This window comes from Camellia sinensis, chromosome 2, assembly GCF_055761805.1.
Source record: "Camellia sinensis isolate YWXY chromosome 2, ASM5576180v1, whole genome shotgun sequence".
In the NCBI taxonomy this organism is placed as follows: Eukaryota; Viridiplantae; Streptophyta; class Magnoliopsida; order Ericales; family Theaceae; genus Camellia; species Camellia sinensis.
The window spans coordinates 31,349,845-31,375,806 of record NC_138962.1 but is presented as its reverse complement, the minus strand read 5'-3'; the positions used below and the strand labels follow the sequence as shown (position 1 = coordinate 31,375,806).

The 25,962-nt window shown below is 38.7% G+C and overlaps 1 protein-coding gene across 2 annotated transcripts; it reads left to right on the top strand.

Moving 5' to 3' along the window:
* The first annotated feature begins 917 nt into the window (after positions 1-917).
* LOC114277040 (glycoprotein 3-alpha-L-fucosyltransferase A) lies at positions 918-23,659 on the top strand. Of its 2 annotated transcripts, none has more exons than XM_028218858.2 (7): positions 918-1,600; positions 19,129-19,293; positions 20,187-20,428; positions 20,888-20,992; positions 21,812-21,968; positions 22,064-22,291; positions 23,149-23,659. In XM_028218858.2, the coding sequence occupies exons 1-7, from the start codon at positions 1,509-1,511 to the stop codon at positions 23,402-23,404; spliced, it is 1,245 nt and encodes a 414-aa protein (XP_028074659.1). In that variant the 5' UTR covers positions 918-1,508; the 3' UTR covers positions 23,405-23,659. The 2 variants fall into 2 exon arrangements, with proteins under 2 accessions (XP_028074659.1, XP_028074658.1); XM_028218857.2 differs by having other exon boundaries at positions 928-1,600; positions 19,129-19,289.
* The last annotated feature ends 2,303 nt before the right edge of the window (positions 23,660-25,962 follow it).

Here is a 25,962-nt window from a genome sequence, read left to right as displayed (position 1 = left end):
ACGTCGTTTTGAGATTTTTTTTTTCTTTCTCATTTGTCTGAAGAAAAAAAAGAGGAAGGAGGGAAAAAATCATCGAATTTGAAAGTAAATTTTCATCTTCAGAGGAAGGAAATTATCAACGGTTGGGTTTGTTGTTGATTTCAGAAGGAACTGATGTAAATCTTCAGAATGAACTGATTTCAGAAGTAACAACACGTCAGGAAATTAAATTTTCATCTTCAGAGGAACTGACCTAGGAAGAAAAAACCAATATACCAGATCTCGTTTGATTAAAATTTATTTTCAGATAATCAAAATCTTCATCAACACATCATCATCAACAACAACGTCTTTATCAACATCACCATCATCAACATATCATCTTCATCTTCAGAGCTAGGGGAAAAAAAAAGAAAAAAGAAAACAGAAATCGCAAGTCACCGTTGCACCCTCGCAAGGTCACCGTTGCAGTCACCGCCGCACCCTCCATTACCGTCGCCCCGCCCCGCCATCGCCGTCACCTCTCTCTCGCAAGGTCACCGTCGCACCCTCTATCACCGTCCACCGTTGCACCCTTCATCACCGTTCACCGTCGCACCTTCCATTACCGTCGCCCCGCCTCACCATTGCATCTCTCTCTCTATGTTCGTCTCTCTTCTCTCCTGCTCTCTCTTTCTCCCCTTCTTTCTCTCTCTCTTGCTCTCCCTTTCTGTTCAGATATAAACGAGAAAAAAAAAAGAATTGTCAAAACGACTTCGTTTTAACAATTCAGGCCATTCGAACCATTTAAAATTCGAGTTCTCCGGCATTTTCGAAAATATTTTCTTATTGGGTTTTCAGTTTTCTTTTCTTATCTTTTTCTTTTATTTTTTCTGAACTAGAATGGACGATTGAGATCATCCTAACACCAACAATCCAATAATACGAATGGATCAGGATTCATAATCCACAATATACCGACTCCTCTATATGTATATATCTATATACAATTACATGTTTATATGTGAGTCTTATGATAACGAAGAAGATTTTCAAAAATGTACAAAAACCCTCAATCGAGTCGTGGACTTTTCTCTATCAGATTCAATTCACTGACCTCAACTTCAAAGACCCAAAATCGTAGAAGACTCGTATGAGCTTCAAAATCAGGTAAAATTTTCCTTCATCTTCCTCTTTCTCTCTCCAATTTTCCCGAGGAAGAAAAGCGAGGAAGAAAATAGAAAGAAAATCATTGATGGGTATTACTATAAGACCGAGTTCGATCCATGACGATTCACACAATTCCAGTGGAGCTTCTTCATCGTGTAATACTAATGCTACCAAGAAGAGATGGTCCAATTTGATGCCTTTCTTCGTAGTCCTAGTTGTTTTAGCAGAGATCGCATTTCTGGGTCGTCTCGATATCGCCAAGAACGCCGCTCTCTTGGCCGACTCGTTCTATCAGTTCACGTCGCCGTCGTGGTCGTCGTTGCCGGCGGCGGCTGGTGATGAGGTGGTGTTGAGTGGTGTTGATCGGAGGTCTGAAGCGGATGGTTGTGAGAAGTGGTTGGAGAGAGAAGATTCTGTGGAATATTCTAGGGATTTTGAGAAAGAACCCATCTTGGTTAATGGTGGTGACCAGGTTTGTTTTGTTCCAATTTTTTTGCTTAATTTGATTTTCTTTTGCTAATTTTCAGATTATTAATTTTAGCTCTTAATTTAACTGCTAAAACCAAATTATAGCGATCCCGATATTCCCTGTTGTCGTTTAACTGTAATCTGGACTCGGTTCCGTAGATTTGTTGTTGTCTTATTCTCATTTCTATCCCTTACTCTTTGATTTAGAGTTTTGGGAATTGTTGGGCAAGTTGGGAATAAGTTGGTTGTGTTTTAAAATTTAGAATTCTGCCCAGGTTTTGGTCTCTCCGCTCTAGCGTCAAAGCTCTTTGACGCTCGAGCGGGCTTTTGTTGTTGCCTCTCCGCTCGAGCGGCAGTTTGGACGCTTGATCGTGAATTTCCTTCTCTCAGCATTTTGGTCGTCTGCAAAAAATTCTAGGAGGGTGCATCCGGCGCTCGAGCGGATCTTTGGACGCTCGAGCGTGAACCTGTGTCTGACGCTCGAGCGGGGTGTTGTACGCTCGAGCGGACCTATTTTATATCAATCCATAAAATCACTTTTTAAATCACTTTTTCACTTTTCTTTTCTCTCTCTTACTTTTTCAAAACCGATTTTTGAGAGCTCCTCACTCTAAAACCTAACTTCTCTCTAGGGTTTGATCTAGTAGGAGTGTTTTCCTCACTTTGGGCCTTTGTAAAAAGTGTGTTGATCGTCGAGGGATTCGTTTTGATCCAAGAAATTTAAGATTTGGAGCACTTCCGAGTTTTGTTCTTCTTCTCCTTGGGGTCTACATTTGAGGTAGGGATTTCCTTGTTTTTTTTCAATACTTCACGTATAGATAGACATGTGGTAATTTTGTATTGCATGAAAATCATATCCACGTTGGATTTGTTTGAAATCATGAGAAGGAACCTAGGGTTGGTTGTTTGAAAATAGTTATTTTATCATTGATGGTTGTTTTGGGCTATTTGGAGTGTAAATTAGCATGTTACAGTTGAAAGAAGAAAAAAGCCCTAAATTATATTTTGATTTGGTAAATTAAAATGGAGGGTAGTTAACCTATGTTATAAATCTCTATTGTTAATGTGAGTTGGGTGAAGGTGTTAATGCCTAAGGGGTTAACTTTGGCTTTGGAATGGTTTTGAAATGAATGTAGTGGACTAATGTGAGTTATGGTTTTATTATCAACGGAATTGGTTTTGTAAAACAAAAGGAATGGAATTGGTTTTGTGGAAACAAAAGGGATGGAGTTGGTTTTGTGAAAACAAAAGGAAATGGAATTTGTTTTGTGAAATGAGAAAAGTATCTTTGATATAAGTATGAAAATTGGATTGTTGTTTCTTGTGTTAAATACACACACGTGGGGGTTGTACCTTTAACTATCGTGTTAGTGTTGTTGTTGGGTTTGTGGTCTCATAGTAATTGAGTCTTTAATAGATGTACTAAATACTTGCATCTAGAGGTTTTGTCCTTGGTCATCGGTGGAGGATGACATGGTTGTATTGAATTGTCGCGTATGCATTATACCATTGTTGATTGAACATTGTATGTGAGGAAGTGCTGAGATACATTATATGTGTATACTTTCGGGGGGGGAATTAATTATGTGTTCATATACTTTAGCACATTGCTTGTATCTTGATGGTTCATGTATATGTGTTATACATGTTAGTTATGCCCTGTTGTATTTTGGTTGGTGGTGTTATGCCTTGCGCTAAAAATCAGAGGTACCGTGACCTTCCAGCTAGCGCCTGGAGAACTGACTGCGCTGAGAATCTAAGGCACCACACCCTTCCAACTAGCGCCTGGTAAACTGGTATGTTGTTGTGAAAGGTGTATCTTTGGCTTACTACGCACATAGCTGGTAGAGCAAAGTTTTTTTGTTGTTGTTGTTCCATTGTATCTGAGGATATCATGGATTTTGTTGGTTACAGTTTCGGAGGGCCAAGCTACCTCATTGGTTGATTATATACATGTTAGTGAGTTGTTATCTCCCTTTTTATAAAAGTATGCATGTATAGTTATGATTGTATTGGGAACGAACTAAAATGTCATTTTGTCATTTGGAAAGTGTGAAGGAGATCGAACATTTTTTCAAAAATATGTTTTGAGAAGGCACATCTGTTGTATGTATGGAAAATGGAAGAGAGTACTGGGCTTAGTGAGATTATTTCCTAAGTAATTGTTAATGTTATGAAAGATTGGAGTTAATGAAAGAAAAAGGAAAGATGAATCGTTTATAGCGTTGAATTAAATGGTTGTTTTCGAGAAAGTTTATACGTATGTATATTTTGTATAAACTGTCACATTACTATTCTAGTATGAGATTGGGCATTCATGATCATAGCTATCTGTAAGTTGTTATTGTTGAGGGCCATGTTGAGATTCCTATATGTTCATCCCACGTTGTTGAATCTTTTTTTCAGGTGTTGAATAGGATGTGCTACAAGATTTGGATCTTCTTAATTGTTGGCCACGGGGCCTCTTTTATGTTGGCGAAATGCCATATATGTAAAAGGGTTACACCCTTCTTCCTGACTCTTTAATGCTGTAAGCTCAAGGGCAATTTGTTTAGCATGCTCATGTTGTATTTACATTGCATACGAATGAGAGTGTTGTTATTCACTTCTACGAGTTGAATATATGAGTTTATTTCCGCATGTTATCTCTGAAACGGAATTAAGTTAATGAATTTGGTAATACTTCGAGTATTAAAAAGTAGGGCGTGACAACTTGGTATCAGAGCGAGGCGGGTTTGAATACTTTGGGCTCGTGAGAAGTGGTTTTTACCACAGTGGGTTTGCTACGTATAGTGAGGACGTTGCATATAGATATCATAAAGTTAAGACTTGTGTGCTGTATTTATGTGAGCATGAGATTCAGTCTCTCGGGTAGTATTCATAGCCGGTGAACTTGCTTTGAGGTCCTTTCGGAAACACGCCTGATCAACGTGGTTTCTGATAGGAATTCCTTGAGAGTTTCGAGATGAGTGGCTATCTTTGTGGACTTGATTCGATTATGTGTTTACATGTTTAGATGATTATATGCAATAGAGATGTATATTTTGTGACTAAGTGAGTCTTGTGACTTAATAGTAGTGGTGTGTGCCTCGGAGAAGGCTATTGTGTTGTGCACTAAACGTGGTGTTTGCTTTTGTGCTTTATAGGATGTCTACACGAGGAAGTAGAGGACGGTTGAGTAGTAGGAGTGTCGGTAGGGGCACAGCAGTTCCTTTAGCACCCGCCGTTGCAGCATCGGCTGTCGGCGAGGATGTTGCACGTGAGATTGTGAGAAAAGTGCAAGATGCCCTAGCTTGCACTGAGGGCGGCAGCGGGTATGCTCTCAAGCTTACTAAAGAGTTTTTTCGCTCTGGCCTACCAGAGTTCGTGGGGGAGGCTAAACCGTTGGAGGCAGAGAGTTGGTTGGAACAGATTACCAAGACTCTTGATATGCTCAGAGTTGAAGAGGAGGAGTTGAGGGTTTCTTTGGCGACTTTTCAATTAAAAGGCGATTGCGAGTTATTGGTGGAAGTATGCTAAGAATACTGTAGGTAGCACGTGGGTTGCTTTTACCGAGGCCTTTTGGGCTAAGTATTTCCCTCCTTCTGCTCGGGAAAGGTTGAGGGATTAGTTTTTGGAGTTGCGTCTGGATGATGCTCCTGTGGCACAGTTTGAGATGCGGTTTACTAGTTTGTCGAGGTTTGCTCCAGAGTTGGAGGCAACAGAGGAGCGTCGTTGTTATGAGTTTGAAAGGCGGTTGTGTTTCGATATTCGGGAGAAGGTAGCTGGATCCTTTTGGAAGGATTATTATAATTTAGTCGAGGCAGCGGCCCATGTGGAGGCCATGGTTGTGAGTGATGGTCGGGATAGGGAAGAGACCATCTCGGTAAGTCCTACGGTTCTTAAGCGCTCTAGGCTCAGTAAGGGGTGGAGGTGGAAACATGCTCAGTCAGGGGCTAATTCCTTTTCTTCGCCAGGGGTTTCGGACTCTTCTGTTGGGAGGTTCGGGGAGGAGCAGGTTTCAGACCAGTCTCAGAGTAGGGGGTCTAGTGGTTGTTTCGTTTCTGGTCAGCTGGGCCATGGTCGACGTTTTTGCCCTTTGCGTGTGAATTCTGCAAGTGTTTCAAAACCTAGTCAGACTCAGTCGTACCCGTCCAGTCGGGGACGATATCGGTACCAGAAACGGGCAGGCCAAGCTTCGGGAGCCTCGCGAGGGGCGACTTATTAGTCAGCCCTATGGTATTACCCTGGAGGGGGATTTTTGTGTTATTGGCCGGTGATGTATCATGTGAATGATTTTGTTGTTGACCGGTGTACTGTTGGATGCTGAGGCACCATGTTTATGTATCACATATGTATGCATAGTGTTGTTTGTTTAATCCTCATGTATTGGGGAGTATGTATGGAATCTCGAACCCTCTTTTATATATTGAGAAGTTGTGTTAGAATTTCCCATCTTTACCTTCACCTACTCCACTACACACTCCACTTCACCTACCTCCACTTCACCACACACTCCACTTCACCTAACCCACTATCACCTCCACTACACCTACTACCACATTTTCTTCTATATATAGATTGTATAGGAATTGTAATTTATCAATCTTGTAATTACATCAATCAATCAATATCAATAATACATATATTTTTACATGGTATCAGAGCAGGTTTAGAACCTAGTATTTTCGCTTCCCCGGCGGGCGGCAACCTCACCTTAGCCGCCCGCCGAACCTCAACCTAGTCCGCTAAAATTCTCTACACATACCGTCACTCTTCTTCACCAATGTCTGCAAACAATCAGATCTCTCTGAGACATTTCATCGAACACCATGTCTGCAACAATGATGGGCAAAACACACACACACACCATGCAGGGGGGACACCCTTCATTACCAAACAGAAGGCCATCTCTTCTCCAACCAATTTTTTCTCTCTCTAGACTTCACCACCAGCCCCCCGTATGATCTGATTGTTTCTGCACAGCTGCCTTATCCAAGAAACTAAAATCTTTGGTGTGATCAATCTTGCGGCTTCCTTTGATAGCAGATTCTGTATCAGCAATCTCATACAAAAGAGTCTTATCTGCTGGAACTCTAACCCTATATTTCTTCACAGAAGCTACTAGCACCTGACAGATTCTTGTCAGAGGGCTACCTCCGGGCTTCTGGTTCCGATACAGGCGAGTACCAGAAAAGAAACTTGCTACTGCCATTGTCATGGCCACAGCTGGGATTCCACGAGGCTTACGGTGGTTCTTGATTTAGATGAGACTCTAGTGTGTGCTTATGAAACATCTAATAGACTGTATCGGCCTTCTACCATTAGCACGGAATATCGTGAGCATGTGAAGGATCTGTCTTGCCTCTCACAGGATCTCTGCCGAACAGTTATTGTTAATAACAACCCATTCAGTTTCTTATTGCCACCAGTGACTGGAATTCCATGCATCCCCTTTTCTGCAAGACAACCACATGATGATCAGCTTCTGGAGGTCCTTCTTCCACTCCTCAGACACCTCTCTCAAATCCGGGAAACACATTTTCTCTCTCACTTTACTTTTTCCACCACCCACCAAACATCATCATCGCCATGACTGGGTCTGCCCCCTGTGCTTCTTTTTCTTTTATTCTTTAACAACAACACTTAGTTGGTGAGCCCCTTTCACACATGTTTTCCACTAAACCACATACCCATCACATTTTTTTAATATTTCTACTTTTTCGTTTTTGTTGTTGTTTTTTTTTTTTTTTTTTATTCATCACCCCACCTGGGCATGTCTCATCCGGGTGCTTATTTTTCTTATCTCTATTTTTTTTTATTCTCTTTGTTCCCACCATGTTTCATCCCACTAGAGTATATAAAATATATTTCTATTTTAAAAACAATTTAACATATATATATATATTGTTTTATCTATTTTTATTTTATTTTATTTTATTTTTATTATTCCACAAAAAAAAAAAAAAAAAAAAAAAAAAAACAAACAAACAAACAAACAAAAACAAATCCACAATCCATTCACCACCTCGGTTTTCAAACCGATCACAATTTACACTAGGATCAACCCCGATCCCCATTTTACAGCAAAAAAAAAAAAAAAAAAAAAAAAAAAAAAAAAAAAAAACAACAAACACACAAAACATCCACCCACACAGTGGGTTTTTTTTCTTTTCCCTTCTCTACTCTACTGCAGGTCTCTTCTTCTTACTTTTATCTTGGGTGTCCCGTGCCAGTCCGGTCTCCGTGTTTCCTTGTCCACCGAGCACGTTCACTCCCCCATACTCCTCCACTGCAGCATATGGCGGACCTCCAAAACGGAACATCACGGTGGCCTTCCGCTTCAGTTCCTTATTTTCCGCCTTTAGCACACTTATCTCTGCTCGCGCATCCTTATACATGCGTTGGAGCAGAGCCAGCTGGGAGTTTAAATGCTGCACCTCATTTGTCCTACTCTGCAGCCGGTTCGACAAATTTGTGACCGCCGTCATGCTTTCCACACATGCCTTCAGAGTATACTGATTTGCTTCCACATCCGACTGCACTGCCATTCTTTGCTCCACAGACCGCATCGGAAAGTTCAGCGGAGTAAACTCCGGGGCACTCGGTTGAGGTTCCAGTGCTACCGCTCCAGTTCTCTCTCTTGTTGACTCGTTGAGGTCGGGAAAGAGGGTGAGCCGACTCCGGGAAGACGAGGCCATTTTCTGGGCAACAAAGTGTTACAGACTATTTTCTGGGCAACAGAGTATTACAGACTATCTCTCTCCGCAAACGGAACTATCTTTCTCAGCAACACGAAGGATTTTTCAGAGGTTTCTCTCAGTTTTTCTCTGCCTCAGCCTCTGCCTTCGTCTTGGTTAAATAGCCGAGGCTGCCACGCGCATCGCGCGCCTCTTGACGCCCGACAAACTGGCACGCCTTTTCATGGCACATCTTTTGATAAAGTGGACACATCTTTTGATGGCACGCCTTTTGATGGCACGCCTTTTTATGAATTGGGCACACCTTTTGAGGGTGCGACTTTTTAAGGGTCCGACAAGACTCTGTAAACTGTCCCGACATAGATTCCGGTTAGTTTCTACAAGGGTCCGACAAGACTCTGTAAACTGTCCCGACATAGATTCCGGTTAGTTTCTACAAGGGTCCGACAAGACTCTATAAACTGTCCCGACATTTGATACCGGTTAGCTTTTTCAAGGGTCCGACAAGACTCTGTAAACTGTCCCGACATTGATTCCGGTTAGTTTCTACAAGGGTCCAGCAAGACTCCGTAAACTGTCACAACATTGTCTTCTACAACGGTCCGACATGACCCCATAAACTGTCTCCTTCAACGGTCCGACATGACCCCATAAACTGTCTTCTACAAACGGTCCGACATGACCCCATAAACTGTCTTCTACATCGGTCCGACATGACCCCATAAACTGTCTTCTACATCGGTCCGACATGACCCCATAAACTGTCTTCTACATCGGTCTGACACCACCATACAGTGTCCTCTACAACGTTATGACACCCCATACAGTGTCTTCACCAACGGTCTGACACGACCATACAGTGTCTCCTATCCTTTTTTATTTTTATGTATTTTCTTGTTTTGTTACTCTCTCCAAACTCAAGTTGGTTAGTTTCTCTCCTCCTTGAGTTTGCGGGGGGCTGTTAGAATTTCCCATCTTTACCTTCACCTACTCCACTACACACTCCACTTCACCTACCTCCACTTCACCACACACTCCACTTCACCTAACCCACTATCACCTCCACTACACCTACTACCACATTTTCTTCTATATATAGATTGTATAGGAATTGTAATTTATCAATCTTGTAATTACATCAATCAATCAATATCAATAATACATATATTTTTACAAGTTGTAATTGGGATCGATGATCTTAGTGTTGTTGTATGTTTGGTATTGAATCATGAGATGGTTATGTAATGGCCTGTGAGCCTTGTTTAGTTTAAAAGTCGTTTGTTGAGAACGGGGAATACGTGGGTGAATGTGACTGATGTGATGGTTTTGAGAGTTGTGTAGTATTGATAAGTTACGTGAGATTTGTATCTCGGGTTAGTGGGAATGGTATCTGTATGTTGATTAGTGTTTTGGGCTTTGCTAGTTGATGAGTCCGTGGTGACCCCATCGGTTGTATAGGGGTATTGTTCGTATTGTGATTGGCTATCAATTGTTGGGTATGGTTTCTGAGTGGATTCTGGCAGCATTCTTAAGAGGAAGAACAGGTTGTGTTCTAGGGTGACGAGAATAGCGTTGGTCAAATTGTCCTTCGTGATTGGGTGGTTGTAATTGAGGTTTACCATGTCGGTCTTCGGTCGAGGAGATGAGCAGGCTTGCTATGTAGCCATTGGGGGGGGGGGGAATAGTGATTCCCTTAGACACAGTGTTGATGTGGTTCGATTTTAGGAGATCCGTTGAGATTCCAAAATTTGGGGGTTTGTGTGGGGAACTCCGTGTTTGGGGTTAGCGGCACTTCAGTGTGTGGTCAACTGAGAGTGGTGGTTTATTGAGTTGATTAGTCAGCTTTTTGGCATCGGGTTTTGGGTTGACCTTTGTCACCTTGAGGTTAGTCTCGTTTGTTGTAGACTTTTTATGTTGATTAGGGAAAACTGAAACTAATCGAACATGTTATATCATTGAATCTGACGGTTGGAATAATACATCAAGTTTTGTATTGATTGATTGAACTTGTATATGATAATTGCTTATATACATTGTATTGTGTGGGAGGAGATGGGGGATGTACTCCACAGTTTATTGGAAGATGGGGGATGGACCTCTAAACTAGATTTGTTTGATTTGATATAGCACTAAAATGTATATCGTTATCAATTGTGAATTATAGAAGTGTTTCTATGTTATATTGATACAGCACCAAAATGTATATCATTTGTGTATTAAGGAGGTATTGTTGATGTGAGATGTGGTCTCTTTTAATGGTTGGCCAGGTTCTGAGCCATGTTTATGATTTTAAATTGGTTAAGTAAAGGAAGGTGGAATGAAATTGTAAAATCATGAATTTCTTATGCTTTATGTGTTGATAGCACTGCTGTTATTTCTATTAACTATCATTATAGAAATGTTATGTTTTGTGTTGGTTTTGGCCTCACTATGTGAGTGATGGACGTTGCTAGTATTATTTTGAAAGGATATGGAAAACAAAATTTTCCTAGTGTTTGGGCCACCTAAAGGCGTTGTTGAGAAATTGATTTAATTCAAGGGTTTTGAGGAATTCCAAATGATTTTTTTTGGCAAATAAACTGTGGATGGTTATGTGTTTTGGATAACACCGTATTTGTGAAAAATGTTTACAAAACTTCTGAGTTTCGCATGGAAAATGCAAGGTTTATTTCGGAATGTCAACATTGAAAATTTGGCTATCTTTGAGAAATGTCTCATGAACAAGAAAATGTTTTTCTTATTTTTTTCTCAAAAGATTTGCTTTGGTTGTTTTTTTTTTTTGGGAATTATGTTGTTGAGTAGTGACATAGCTTGAAACGCTAGTCGGTTGTTGGTAAATTGTTTCGGGAAAGGTTTGGTTTTGTCGTAGCTTTTGTGCCTACAATGTTGTCGTTTGGAACGTGTTCCCTTGGTTAATCTCTTCCTTGGTAAGAGTGAATCGAAGGTTTGTAGGGAGAATAGTTCCTCTCCTAGTACTCGGGTGTTGGTGTTGTGTGATCAGTTGGCCTTGTGTTTTGGCATATCCTTAATTTCGGGGACGAAATTCTTTAAGGGGGGGAGGTTATAGCGATCCCGGTATTCCCTGTTGTTGTTTAACTGTAATCCAGACTCGGTTTCGTAGATTTGTTGTTGTCTTATCCTCATTTCTATCCCTTACTCTTTGTTTTAGAGTTTTGGGAATTGTTGGGCTAGTTGGGAATAAGTTGGTTGTGTTTTAAAACTTAGAATTCTGCCCAGGTTTTGGTCTCTCCGCTCGAGCAGCTCTTTGACGCTCGAGCAGGCTTTTGTTGTTGCCTTTCCGCTCGAGCGGCAGTTTGGACGCTCGATCGTGAATTTCCTTCTCTCAGCATTTTGGTCGTTTGCAGAAAATTCTAGGAGGGTGCATCCGGCGCTCGAGCGGATCTTTGGACGCACGAGCGTGAACCTGTGTCTGACGCTCGAGCGGGGTGTTGTATGCTCGAGCGGACCTGTTTTATATCAATCCGTGAAATCACTTTTTGAATCACTTTTTCACTTTTCTTTTCTCTCTCTTACTTTCCCAAAACCGATTTTTGAGAGCTCCTAACTCTAAAACCTAACTTCTCTCTAGGGTTTGATCTAGTAGGAGTGTTTTCCTCACCTTGGGCCTTTGTAAAAAGTGTGTTGATCATCGAGGGCTTCGTTTTGATCCAAAAAATTTAGGATTTGGAGCACTTCCGAGTTTTGCTCTTCTTCTCCTTGGGGTCTACATTTGAGGTAGGGATTTCCTTGTTCTTTTTCAATACTTCGCGTATAGATAGACATGTGGTAATTTTGTATTGCATGAAAATCATATCCACGTTGGATTTGTTTGAAATCATGAGAAGGAACCTAGGGTTGGTTGTTTGAAAATGGTTATTTTATCATTGATGGTTGTTTTGGGCTAATTGGAGTGTAAATTAGCATGTTATAGTTGAAAGAAGAAAAAAGCCCTAAATTATATTTTGATTTGGTAAATTAAAATGGAGGGTAGTTAACCTATGTTGTAAATCTCTATTGTTAATGTGAGTTAGGTGAAGGTGTTAATGCCTAAGGGGTTAACTTTGGCTTTGGAATGGTTTTGAAATGAATGTGGTGGACTAATGTGAGTTATGTCTTTATTATCAACGGAATTGGTTTTGTAAAACAAAAGGAATGGAATTGGTTTTGTGGAAACAAAAGGGATAGAGTTGGTTTTGTGAAAACAAAAGGAAATGGAATTTGTTCTGTAAAATGAGAAAAGTATCTTTGATATAAGTATGAAAATTGGATTGTTGTTTCTTGAGTGTTAAATACACACACGTGGGGGTTGTATCTTTAACTACCGTGTTAGTGTTGTTGTTGGGTTTGCGGTCTCATAGTAATTGAGTCTTTAATAGATGTACTAAATACTTGTATCTAGAGGTTTTGTCCTTGGTCATCGGTGGAGGATGACATGGTTGTGTTGAATTGTCGCGTAAGCATTATACCATTGTTGATTGAACATTGTATGTGAGGAAGTGCTGAGATACATTATATGTGTATACTTGCGGGGAGGGAATTAATTATGTGTTCATATACTTTAACACATTGCTTGTATCTTGATGGTTCATGTATATGTGTTATACATGTTAGTTATGCCCTGTTGTATTTTGGTTGGTGGTGTTATGCCTTGCGCTAAAAATCAGAGGTACCGTGACCTTCTAGCTAGCGCCTGGAGAACTGACTGCGCTGAGAATCTAAGACACCACACCCTTCTAGCTAGCGCCTGGTAAACTGGTATGTTGTTGTGAGAGGTGTATCTTTGGCTTACTACGCACATAGCTGGTAGAGCAAAGTTTTGTTGTTGTTGTTGTTCCATTGTATCTGAGGATATCATGGATTTGGTTGGTTACAGTTTCGGAGGGCCAAGTTACCTCATTGGTTGATTATATACATGTTAGTGAGTTGTTATCTCCCTTTTTATAAAGGTATGCATGTATAGTTATGATTGTATTGGGAACGAACCGAAATGTCATTTTGTCATTTGGAAAGTGTGAAGGAGATCGAACATTTTTTCAAAAATATGTTTTGAGAAAGCACATCTGTTGTATGTATGGAAAATGGAAGAGAGTAATGGGCTTAGTGAGATTATTTCCTAAGTAATTGTTAATGTTATGAAAGATTGGGGTTCATGAAAGAAAAAGGAAAGATGAATCGCTTATAGCGTTGAATGAAATGGTTGTTTTCGAGAAAGTTCATACGTATGTATATTTTGTATAAACTGTCACATTACTATTCTAGTATGAGATTGGGCATTCATGATCATAGCTATCTGTAAGTTGTTATTGTTGAGGGCCATGTTGAGATTCCTACTGGACTATATGTTCATCCCACGTTGTTGAATCTTTTTTTCAGGTGTTGAGCAGGATGTGCTACAAGATTTGGATCTTCTTAATTGTTGGCCACGGGGCCTCTTTTATGTTGGCGGAATGCCATATATGTAAAAGGGTTACACCCTTCTTCTTGACTCTTTAATGCTGTAAGCCCAAGGGCAATTTGTTTAGCATGCTCATGTTGTATTTACATTGCATACGAATGAGAGTGTTGTTATTCACTTCTACGAGTTGAATATATAAGTTTATTTCCGCATGTTATCTCTGAAACGGAATTAAGTTAATGAATTTGGTAATACTTCGAGTATTAAAAAGTGGGGCGTGACACAAACTATGGCTTTGAGTTGGTAATTCTGGTTGTTGATCAACTAATATACTAGTTACGGTAGATTTTTTTGGTGATTTGATGAATGGAGAGGATGGGTTGAATTTGATTACAATTAACAGTTATTTATTTAAAAAAAGAAAAAGAGTATTGCGATACATATTTATGGTCATATGTCATATTTATGGCCATTTATTTTCCCGCCTTTGCTTTATGTTTATCATTCTGCAAAAATATTTTCTTTACAGTCACGCAAACCACCAGAAGAGCGACACGTGTATAGCACTATCTGACAAAGGAATCAAAAGTACTCACACCACTCACACCTGGGCCCGGGTGTGATTTCTTTTTTACTACATCCATACACGTGTCCATAAGTACAGCAATGGACGACTCAGATCAGCGGGAGGGGGGGGGGCGCTGGTAATATTAATACAGCACCCCCCCAGTCACACCATTCACACCAGGTTTTTTAACTAATAGGGAGGCTTTGTACGGCTTGTGTGAGTTCACTGTTTACCACTACAAAATGCTTCGCCAAACCTCTTTCCGTTTTTATGCTAAGAATGTTTTCCTCACTTACCCACAAAGCCCATGCCCAAAAGAACAACTCCTAGAACTCCTACAATCTCTCCTTCAACTAGCCTGTCAGCCATACTACATACTTGTCGCAAGGGAGCTCCATGAAGATGGAAACCCTCAGCTTCATGCCATGGTTCAATGCACAAAGAAGATCCAAACCTCAAACTCGAGATTTTTCGATCTCACTGGAACCAACGGGAGGATCTACCATCCAAATATAGAAAAACTCCACTCCCCAACAGCAAGTAGACAGTATATACAGAAAGAGGGCGAGTTCGTCGAATGGGGAGAATTTTCAGCTAAGGGGAAAAGTCCTTCGAAAAACAGAGACGAACTCTGGAGGGGAATACTTGGCGAAGCAGAAACGGAGGAACAATTCTTTGCTCTATGTAAAGAAAGATGTCCCACCGATTACGTTACAAAATACCCCCAATTAAAAATATTTTCGAGTGATCATTACAAAAGAGAGAGGCCCCCATATATTAGCCCCTTTAATTCATTTCCTTTCTTAAATGAAGAAGTAAAAAAATGGGCAGAAAATAATATTTTGTTTGTAAGTCGAAATTTCGTTCAGTACGAGTTATGTCAAAATTGCTGTCTCTCCGTTTGGAGGGAAGACGACTTCCTTAGATTAGGGATACACAAAAACAATATCAATGATTTATATACTGACGAAGAACTCTCCTCCTCCTCTGATAACAGGAACCAGAGCAGAGGCCTATTCGCCTGGGCCAGAAGCCTCGGACGACACAATTACTTCTCCGGCAGAATAAGCTTCAAGGACTACGACCAAGACGCCGTCTACAACGTCATAGACGACATCAAATACTCGACAGTCCCTACCGAATTAATGAAGAATTTAGTAGGCTGCCAGACAGATTTCCATATATTTGATAAGTTCTAACCAGATCTCACTATTAGAAGAGGAATTCCTTGTATTTTATTAACAAATGGGGACAGTAGTTGGTTAGATGCAATGTCCCAAGAAATGAGAGAATGGTTTGATGTTAATGTAACCACTGTCATGATTAATGAAAAATTTTATTAATTTTATTTATGAAAACACTCAAAACTTTATTTACTTACTACATTTCCCTTATCATCAATTATTACATCTTGAGTCACATCACTATTTTTTACACTGATGATTACATTTCGTAAAACATTAGAAAATTCTGCTGCATCCATAACAACTGGTCCTCTACGATCAACTTCCTTTTTGCTAATACCAACCTCTGAAATCGATGGACCAGGATCAACATCACTAGTGTCATCACCACCTCTGCGTACATCAATCCCTGACAAACTCAGACGACCTCTGCGTTCATGAATAACTGAACCACTTTCTCCAAAATCTCCTAACAGCAAATCTCTTCGCCTCTTCGGTAAACCAACGGACTTAGTCCGTGTCAGAATCGGAATGGCCTTCGTTGGAGGGCAATGCCAAACATCAACATTATCATTAGTATATTTTTTAGATAACACAACAATAGAGGGGGCCCTCATTTGCTAATCTTCTGGCATGTCACTCGTAGAATACTTCAGATACCCCTTCATTTTATAATACGTAACCCCCCTTTTAATATTCGAATTTTCAAGTCGATACTTCACCATCCATGGCACCTGTTTGTCGTTAATTGAACAATAACCATTCCCATAATAGACTAACTCGCATTGAGAATCCACTGGGAAAATAAACCACGCCTGCAAACTGTTATTACCGTTTAACCTCCGATCATAAATATTTACTTTGACCAACCCACTAGCATTGGGTGCGCAAATGGGGGAATATTTTATCAATATTTTATCAACCTTAATACTTTTTTGTTTGTATCTTAACCTCAATTGAGAAAATAAATTAGGCAACGCAAGTTCAATACAACTAAAATCACTTGTTGAAACACCTTCAACAACCCTAGTTTTTATATCGTCCACCTCCATTAACCTGAACATTAGAAATAAAATACATAAAATTACAATTCTAAACAGTTTTAAAGTACATTTGACTCCTTAAAGCAATTTTGCATTCCTTTCCACTAACAGTAGGAGCCACTAAATATATGGCACCCTTTTGAATACTTCCAACATTTCCCAACAGCGTATCTTTGTAGTCCGTCCAAATATCAACTGAGAAGAACCGGTCTACAACTTCTATCCTGTGACAAATGTACTCTTTGTCTTTGCCACCAACGAGCTTGAATCTCATTTCTTTAGCATCCGAAACCGGTCGGACTGGTCAGGATCAACAATCCAAGTCTCAGGATTACCCTCCCTAACTCCAATAAATATCTTGTCAGGTGTGGGGACAGAATCTGATGGACTATTATCACTTATGATGAAAAACAATATGTGGTGGACCACAGCTTCGTCTTTAGCATCTTGTCCCAATTGAACATTCCCAATTAATTTTATACCCTTAACCTCGATCTTGTTTGATTAACGGTCACATCTCTTATTACCCAACTCAATACCGTTAAGCAATCTGGCCACACCTTTATTATCAAATTTAACGTCCCTTAATTGTTCATCGTACAACTGCAACTTCCTTACTCCCCTCTTAGTCTTCTTAATATAACGCGAAATATTCTGAACGTACCGTCGGCGAATGTACGCCGCCTTAAAAGATGCACGACCCCGGTAACTCCGCTTATATTCACTGACCGCCGGTGTCCTTGACCTCCGGTACGCAAAAGGGGTCCGATACTGGCTGCTTCCTATTCCTTTCATTTTTTATAAAACACTCCAAATCTTTTATCTTACAAATTCTGCTGATTCTCTTACCTCTGCTAACCCTTCTGTTCAGACACCTTAGCTTTGATATATTTGCCTCTGCTCCTCGTACACCGGAACAAACTTTGCCGGAGCTGACCGCCAGCTCTCTTCCCACAGCCCTATTTGCCACGTCAAAAAGCGATCTACACACATTTGAGTGAACTGCCTGTAATTATCGGGATACTCTTCTAAGGAGTGCAACATTGTATACCAAATAAATCAACAAAAAAGACAAAAACAAAAGGAGGGACAAAATAAGGTACCAGAAAGCAACTTCACCACAATAGCTATCCCACTGCAAAAGCATATTCCTCTATGCCATAAAATATTTTCTGGTACCAAATATATAGCAAAACTGGCCCGTGTGTAAGGACGAAGATTCCCCATTCAAAATAATTCAAACGCATTTATTTTCCCGCCTTTGCTTTATGTCTATCATTCTGCAAAAATATTTTCTTTACAGCCACGCAAACCATCAGAAGAGCGAAATGTGTATAGCACTATCTGGCAAAGGAATCAAAAGTGCTCACACCGCTCACACCTGGGCCCGGGTGTGACTTCCTTTTTATTACATCCATACACGTGTCCATAAGTAGAACAATGGACGGCTCAGATCAGCGGGAGGGGGGGCACTGGTAATATTAATACAGTGCCCCCCCCAGTCACACCATTCACACCAGGTTTTTTAACTAATAGGGAGGCCTTGTACGGCTGGTGTGAGTTCACTGTTTACCACTACAAAATGCCTCGCCAAGCCTCTTTCCGTTTTTATGCCAAGAATGTTTTCCTCACTTACCCACAATGTCCATGCCCAAAAGAACAACTCCTAGAACTCCTACAATCTCTCCTCCAACTAGCCTGTTAGCCATACTACATGTCACAAGGGAGCTCCATGAAGATGAAAACCCTCACCTTCATGCCATGGTTCAATGCACGAAGAAGATCCAAACCTCAAACCCGAGATTTTTCGATCTCACTGGAACCAACGGGAGGATCTACCATCCAAATATAGAAAAACTCTACTCCCCAACAACAAGTAGACAGTATATACAGAAAGAGGGCGAGTTCGTCGAATGGGGAGAATTTTCAGCTAAGGGCAAAAGTCCTTCGAATATGCATGCACCATTTATTTGTCTTGACTGAATCTATGTTTATGATTTCAATTTGTGAACAAGAATGTTCAAATCTACGAAACATGTCCTTTTGTGCCGTAGTTTAATACTTGAGCTATGTTCAAGCTAGTGGTTAATAATAGTTACAATGTCTAGCCCAAAATTAGCCATGACTATTCTAGTGAGTCTTCTTATGGTGAACAAAAAGATGGACCCTACAGCAATGAACATGGGTTTTGATTCAAGTGGGGACGAACAATATTAGAAAGTTTGGGATATAAGTGGCATTAATCTTATAGGTTGCAGTTGAAGATGTTTGCCAATTTGCCATTATTTTTTGGACATGTCTTGGTAGCTAGCTATATGTAACATTCTTAACGTTACTTATCTTCTAAAAGAAAAGCATCATTAATATCATTGAAATGCCACTTATCTTCTAAAAGAAAACATCATTAATATCATTGCAATTGTGGTTCCATGCATGAATGCTTTATCTTAGAACTTTTTCATGGACCCATCATACAAGTTTTCTTTAAAAAGTGTATCAACTTGGCATACACCTCTGTCCCTTCTTTAAATGCAGTCTTCGTAGTTTCTTTGTCTGGAAAATTTTCATCGTCAAGTGTGTGCATGCTGGATATCCTTTCCATTGACAATCTATCTGTTGTTTTCTTATGATTCATTCATATGCTCTTTATGATTCTATCTAGGACTGGAAGTCTTGTGCTGTGGGGTGTAAGTTTGGATTTAATTCTGATAAGAAGGCTGATGCTACTTTTGGGTCACCTCAACTACCTGAGACGGTTGGTGTGCTTCGATCTATGGAATCGGCTCAATACTATGCTGAGAACAGCATGGATCTTGCACGACGGTGGGTAAGCACACTCTGAGATTACTCATTGTATGTACACATTTCAAACACAAAACTGCCAGGCTGTGAGAAACTTCTAGAGCCTTAGTTTATGTTCATTTGTGACAGAATCTTCTGTAAAAAAAACATCTTTTTAAAGAAGTTAGGCCTGCATTTAGCTTGATGTTTTTTCTACCTCTAAGTCTAAGGGCAGTGTTTAATGTCCTGCTAATCTCTAGTTTGATGTTAGTCAACGATTTTGCGTATATTTCAATGTGGATTCATTGTGCATTTGTCTTTTGTGGTAAGTTATTGGTTATGGTTGAAATGTAAAACCCATGTTAGATCAATGTGCAAAGTAAGACATAAATTATGTTGGTGGTGACACACATGCTTGAATAGTCTAGTCATGTTTACGGTCTCCTGTTTTTGAGATGTTTCAGTTGCTTGATCAAACTTTGATTCTGGTTCAAAAAAAAAAAACTTTGATTTTTTCTTTTCCTTGTCTTCATGTTATCTTCCTCTTCCATCTTCATATTAACTATTCAGGACAGTAAGTGAAAGGATAACACTACTGCAGAAAGAGCATGTAAAACTGGTATAATTTTGGCCCTGTGGGGTTTGCTGATGGTCCTAACTCCTATGAGAATGGGAGTGACCCGAATGGAAATGTGGGGCATTTTTCTTGAGAAGATTGGTTACCCATATGTGCAGCAGTGCTGCACAACATACTACTAAAATTGAAGCACTATAATGACCTGATAATTCTCTATTACACTTCTTCCTGTTTCTTAATTGACTTATCTCTATCTCATATATGTATATGTGGATTTTTTTCTCTCTACAAAATAGAAGCTATATTCTAATTTCTGCTTGAAACTGTTAGTAAAACTGACCTCAATTTTTTTCATGTATTAGGAGGGGGTATAGTATTGTAATGACAACTAGTCTCTCGTCAGATGTCCCTGCTGGGTACTTCTCCTGGGCTGAGTATGATATAATGGCTCCATTGGAACCAAAGACAGAGAAAGCTCTGGCAGCAGCTTTCATATCCAATTGTGGTGCTCGCAACTTTCGTTTGCAAGCTCTTGAAGCACTTGAAAAGGCAGACATCAAGATAGATTCTTATGGTAATTGTCATCGGAACCGTGATGGAAGAGGTGCGTTGTCGAATGTTGTTCAGGAACATTAAAGAATTTTCTTAATGTTAAGCAGTACAAATATTTATATGAGGGCATATATCTTGTTTCTGTTTTAAAGTTATATTTATATTACAGTAGAAGTTTTTGCTAGTCTGAAAGCTCTTATCTTATCATTTTTATTTATTTATTTATTATTATTATTTTTTTGTGTGGTGTAAATTGATCTTCCCTCTTGCAATTCATTGTCCTTTCATAAATTGGGCCAGCACGAAGTATCCTTCAATTTAAATTTTATTTTTAGTGTTTATAATTTCTGATATTCCATGGGAACTCTTGTATGGAAGATTTAGCTGACTTATGTCAATTAATTCCATGAATCTGATAACAAATTTCTCTTACCATGTTAAGTCGATCATATTTCTTACCACATCTTGCAGAACTTGTGTGCAATTATTTCTGTTTACAATAATTTTGCAGTGGAGAAAGTGCAAGCTCTAAAGCGCTACAAATTTAGCTTGGCTTTTGAGAATTCCAATGAGGAGGACTATGTAACTGAAAAATTCTTGCAGTCGCTTGTTGCTGGTATGAAAATTAAACTTGTTTTGGTGCATATGGAATACCTGTATGACTCTGTAATATTTCTACGTACACACACATTATTTTGGTGTTTCTTTTTTGTCCCTTTCTTTTTTTGGTCAGTTTTTCTCTTGAATTTGGTGGTTGGCTTCAAGTATTTTTTTTTGGAAGTAGGCTACATTAATCATCCTTTCTTCTAATGATACAGGCCTTGTTTGGTGCCAGCTTATTGCAGCTGCCTATAACTTCTATTTTTTTTTTTTTTTTTATTTTGAAAATATGAGTCATAGTATTTGGTGCATGTTCTGCTTATAGCTCATAGAAATAGCTTAAATAAGATGAAAAAGTTGATTATCTGAACGCTGGGGGAGCAGTGCTTTTAGCTTTTGCTCTCTAATTATGAACTTTTAGCTTAAGAAAAGTTGCACCAAACAGATGCAAAGCCGCTCAAATTTGAACCCTGAAATTCATTACTCTTTGAAATAATAAATGTGGAACCAGTCTGGAAAGTATATCCTAAAACAAGGTGGTGAAACTGGTGTTGCTGCTGCTTGTGCTTGAGCTGGCAATTATGGCTAACCTTTTTAATAATTCTGAGAAAATCAAATATCACTTTGTGTTAAGTTTAGGAATAACAATCCTGCCAAAAAAGGAACGTTTAAATGCTATGATTGGGTTTTGCGAATAGTTTTTGATACATAAAGGATGCATTTATTGGTTAAGATGCATAATGGAAAATCTCCATTTTCGGCATCACTCAAGAAATTCTACGATATGTTTAATAGTGCTAAAAATGGGATTTTTTTTTTCTTTCAAAATCTGTAGGTTCTGTTCCAGTGGTTGTTGGTGCACCAAATATCCAAGATTTTGCTCCTTCTCCCGATTCGCTTCTACATATTAGGGAGCTGAAAGATGTTGAGTCAATTGCCAAGACCATGAAATACCTTGCTGGAAATGATGAGGCATACAATCAAACATTAAGGTTAATATCAATTCATGATTATTTTCCGGTCTTTTGATCAATTTTGATTAAAATATATTTCACAGACTGAATATGACATGATGATTATTTTTCAGGTGGAAGTTTGAGGGGCCTTCTGATTCTTTCAAAGCCCTTGTCGATATGGCAGCAGTCCACTCATCTTGCCGTTTATGCATTTACTTGGCAACAAAGATCCGTGAGAAAGAAGAAAAGAGACCAGTTTTCTTGAAACGTCCCTGCAAGTGTACCAGGAGCTTAGAAACTGTCTATCATTTATATGTAAGGGAAAGGGGGAGGTTTGAGATGGAGTCCATTTTCTTGAGGTAAACTTTGTTCGCTTAGTTGAATATTTGGAAATACACATGTAAATGTGTATATGTATATGTATATTCATTTACTTAATGCCTATGGAAGTGTGATAATTGGAATGGATAGACGCATGCATGTACCAAGAATTGATCTGCAACACCCGAATTTAGGAATTTTCTGGCATAGTCATTGACATCTCATATTTTTGGCTGTTTTCATGTGAATTTTAGTGCTAGACATTTTATCTGGGTATTAATAGTTACTGAATTTGTTTTGTTTTGTTTTGTTTTTGTGTGTGGCTGTTCTTTGTTGCTCTATAATCTACTGATACAAATAGATAGCTAGCTTGGTTGGTGTTGCTGGAGGAATTGAAACTTCTATATTTGCAGTTATTTATAAAATTACTGAAATATTTGATTGCTTGGCAAGAAATGGTTTGCTAGACTTCTTTAATGCATCAGTATCAGTGTTGTTTCATCAACTTGTCCAGCTCAAACTTTAGTTTAAGTTTGAGTTTTTTGAATGTTGCAACTCAAATTCAGTTAACAACTGGAGTAACTAAACACAACACCAGAACAAATTCATTATAATTTTGTCTTTTGCCTTGCCCCTTCTTTTTGTGCACGGTGTGAACAATTTTTTGTTTGCAGATCATTTTTTAGGGTTTTAAGATGAAAGTATGTAATCCTTCCAAATTTTTTATGTTACTACTCTCTCTCTCTCTGTGATGAGTCCATTATCAAAAGTTTGATCTTTTACCCAGAATGCTACAGTAATAGATCAAACAACTACATCTGAATATGATGCTCAAATGTTTTCTTCTCTCTTTCATCTTCTCGCCATCAACAGTTTCTGTGACTTTTCTGGACAGGTCGTCAAAGTTGACTCTGGAGGCCTTGGAATTGGCCGTGCTCTCAAAGTTTGAGTCTCTTAAACACGTACCGATTTGGAAACCAGAAAGACCAGAAAGCATAAGAGGCGGTGACAAGCTCAAAATTTACAGAATATATCCTGTTGGCAAGACACAGAAGGAAGCTTTGTATACCTTCAGATTCGAAGGTGATGCCAACTTTAGTAGTCACATTGAAACGAACCCTTGTGCGAAATTTGAAGTCATTTTTGTGTAGATGAAACCGCCATTTTATTGCCTTAAAAGCACTTGACAATTTCATTATTAATTAGCACTTAATTTTTTTTTCAAAGGTGATCTTGGTCGGTTGTTTCACGTGTCTTTTGCTTCATCCTAATTGCTTACATTTTTTTTTTGGGACAAAAATTTGGTGAGAGGCATTTTTTTGGAGTGCAAAGTATATTTATGTGGCTAATGCAGAATCTCTGTAGGTAGCAAATTTACTTAAAAGAGTTCAAATTTTGCTGGTGCATGGAAGTTTTTTACTCTCTCTCTCTCTCTCTCTCTATATATATATATATATATATACACACACACACTATCTATCTTTATTATTATTATATAAAGTCAAAATTTGACAGGTGCTTACGTATAGATCCTAACAAGTGGATTTACTGTCTAATAGGTCCTATAAGAAAAATGTCATAGAAAGAAGTTATTAATTATAAGTTTTTGCGATAATTTATAAAAATCATAACAAAAAAAAGTCATTAATTATCAATTTTTAGCGATGCATGTAAAAAATTGTCACAAAAATTATTTTTAGCAATAATTTTATTAAGATTTATTTTTAATAGAACTTGATGAGAATTAAGTCTTATTATTAGGATTTATTAGTAGTTTACTCAAATTTGACTTGGTGTCTTGAAGCGTTTTTTCCCCCAATAATGTTTGGTAGCTCGAGAGATGCCCCCCCCGAATCCCCCTAATCCTAAAACGACGTCGTTTCGACGTTTGACTTTTTTTTTTTTTCCTTCCATTTTCGTTCCTTTCTTCCATTTTCCTTCCTTCCTTCCATTTTCCTTTGACTCTGCAGAGGGAGAGAAAGAGAAGAGAGGGGAAGAGGAGAACAGGGGAAGAGAAGCTCACCGATCATCGCCTGTGCCTCCGCCGCCGCCGATCGTCAGCTCGCAACCGCCGATCGTCGCAGCAGCAGCAGCAGCTCGTCGCCTCCGCCGATCGTCAGCTCGTCGCCTCCGCCTCCGCCTCCCGCCTCCGCCTCCAGCCCCATTTGTTGGGCCCCCTCCAGTCCCTCCTCCTCCTCCCCCTCCTTCTCCCTTCTGATCTGCAAATCCCCCTTCCTCCTCCTTCTTCTCCCTTCTGATCTCCAAAAACAAAAACAAAAAAAAAAAAAAATTTCAGACGTCGAAACGACGTCGTTTTAAGATTAGGGGGATTCAGGGGGCCAATCTCTCGAGCTACGTAGCATGACTCTTTTTTCCCCTATAATGCCAAGTGGATTTTTCATGTTAATTTTACTTTTAACTAATGTACGTTTACTTCTTTTTATTTATTTATTTTTTTTTTGTTTTTTGTTTTTTTGTTTTTTAGGATAAATTATAAACACACCTCTGAGGTTTAGTTAAATTATAAATTATCTTTTGTGATTTTAGAAATTGCATTATACTCCCTAAGGTTTTTAATTTCATAACAAATAAGTTATTTTATTAATAAATTATTAAGTTAATTAACAGTTTTGAATAATGTTAAAATTTTATTCAATTAATAATTCAGATAATTTTATTATTGTATAAGTGAACCGTTAGAAATTTTACTTTTTCAATTAATTCTATTAAATAAAAAATTCTGTCAGGGAGGTATATGTAATTTTCTAAACCACAAGAGACAATTTATATTTTAAGCAAATCTCAGGGAGTATATTTGTAATTTATCCTTTTTTTTTAATCGAAAAAAACATAATTTCTCACATACAAAACAATACAATTACTTATTTTTTCATTATATATATTTTAATTTTTAATTTGGCACTAGGCCTCATTTGGGAAATAAAAAATTAGGGTAAATTACAAATGCACCTGTAATAACCCCGACCTTTGATTACTGTTAATTCGTACTTAATTATGCCTAACAGTAATTTAGAAGGAATCTGGGATTAATTTGCATATGTATTGCATTAATTCTGTGTTTCTATCTGTTTGCTATAAAGTGATATGTTTATGTGTTGACTTTGAACTGCTTATTGAAAGCCTTATTGGCAACTGATTCAGAAATTAATTAGTGTTATACTAATTAGATTTTATGTGATTTGATGGTAAGCTTAATTAAAACTCGATTTGGAGTGTGTAAATTAGATTAAATAATGTTGAATTGCATTAGTTTGCCTAATTACACAAATGCCACTTAGTGGCTTGATTGAGGCCAACTTTATCACACCTTATTACACTTAGAAGCATCTCTTCTTAGCCATTTTTCTTGACCAAACCGTAGGAGAGAGAGAGAGAGAGTAGGAGAACAAGATTGAGTTCATCTAGAATTTTGCTTGAACTTAGAAGAATTGAAGGCAACTTGGAAGATTAGACTACTAAGCTTGAAATTGAAGACCTAAAGGTAGAGAATTCATCATTTTAATTATGAATGTGAGTTGTTCTTGCTAGGTTCATGGTGAACTTGGTATTTAAGTCAAGATTTAGCTTAAAATGTGGTTTTGAGAATCTATCCATGCATACATGCATAAATTTCCATACTTTGAGTTTGAATTCTAAGATTTCTTCCATGCATGTGTTAATTTCACTCACATTATGGTCATCCATCTTG

What these genes read in the sequence shown, in the direction of transcription:
- LOC114277040 (XM_028218857.2), top strand. Translation starts at nt 1,214, where the DNA reads ATGGGTATTACTATAAGACCGAGTTCGATCCATGACGATTCACACAAT. An exon ending in CTTGCAGTCGCTTGTTGCTG is followed by an intron (nt 20,993 to 21,811) that starts GTATGAAAATTA and finishes CAAAATCTGTAG; the next exon opens with GTTCTGTTCCAGTGGTTGTT. An exon ending in GCATACAATCAAACATTAAG is followed by an intron (nt 21,969 to 22,063) that starts GTTAATATCAAT and finishes ATTATTTTTCAG; the next exon opens with GTGGAAGTTTGAGGGGCCTT.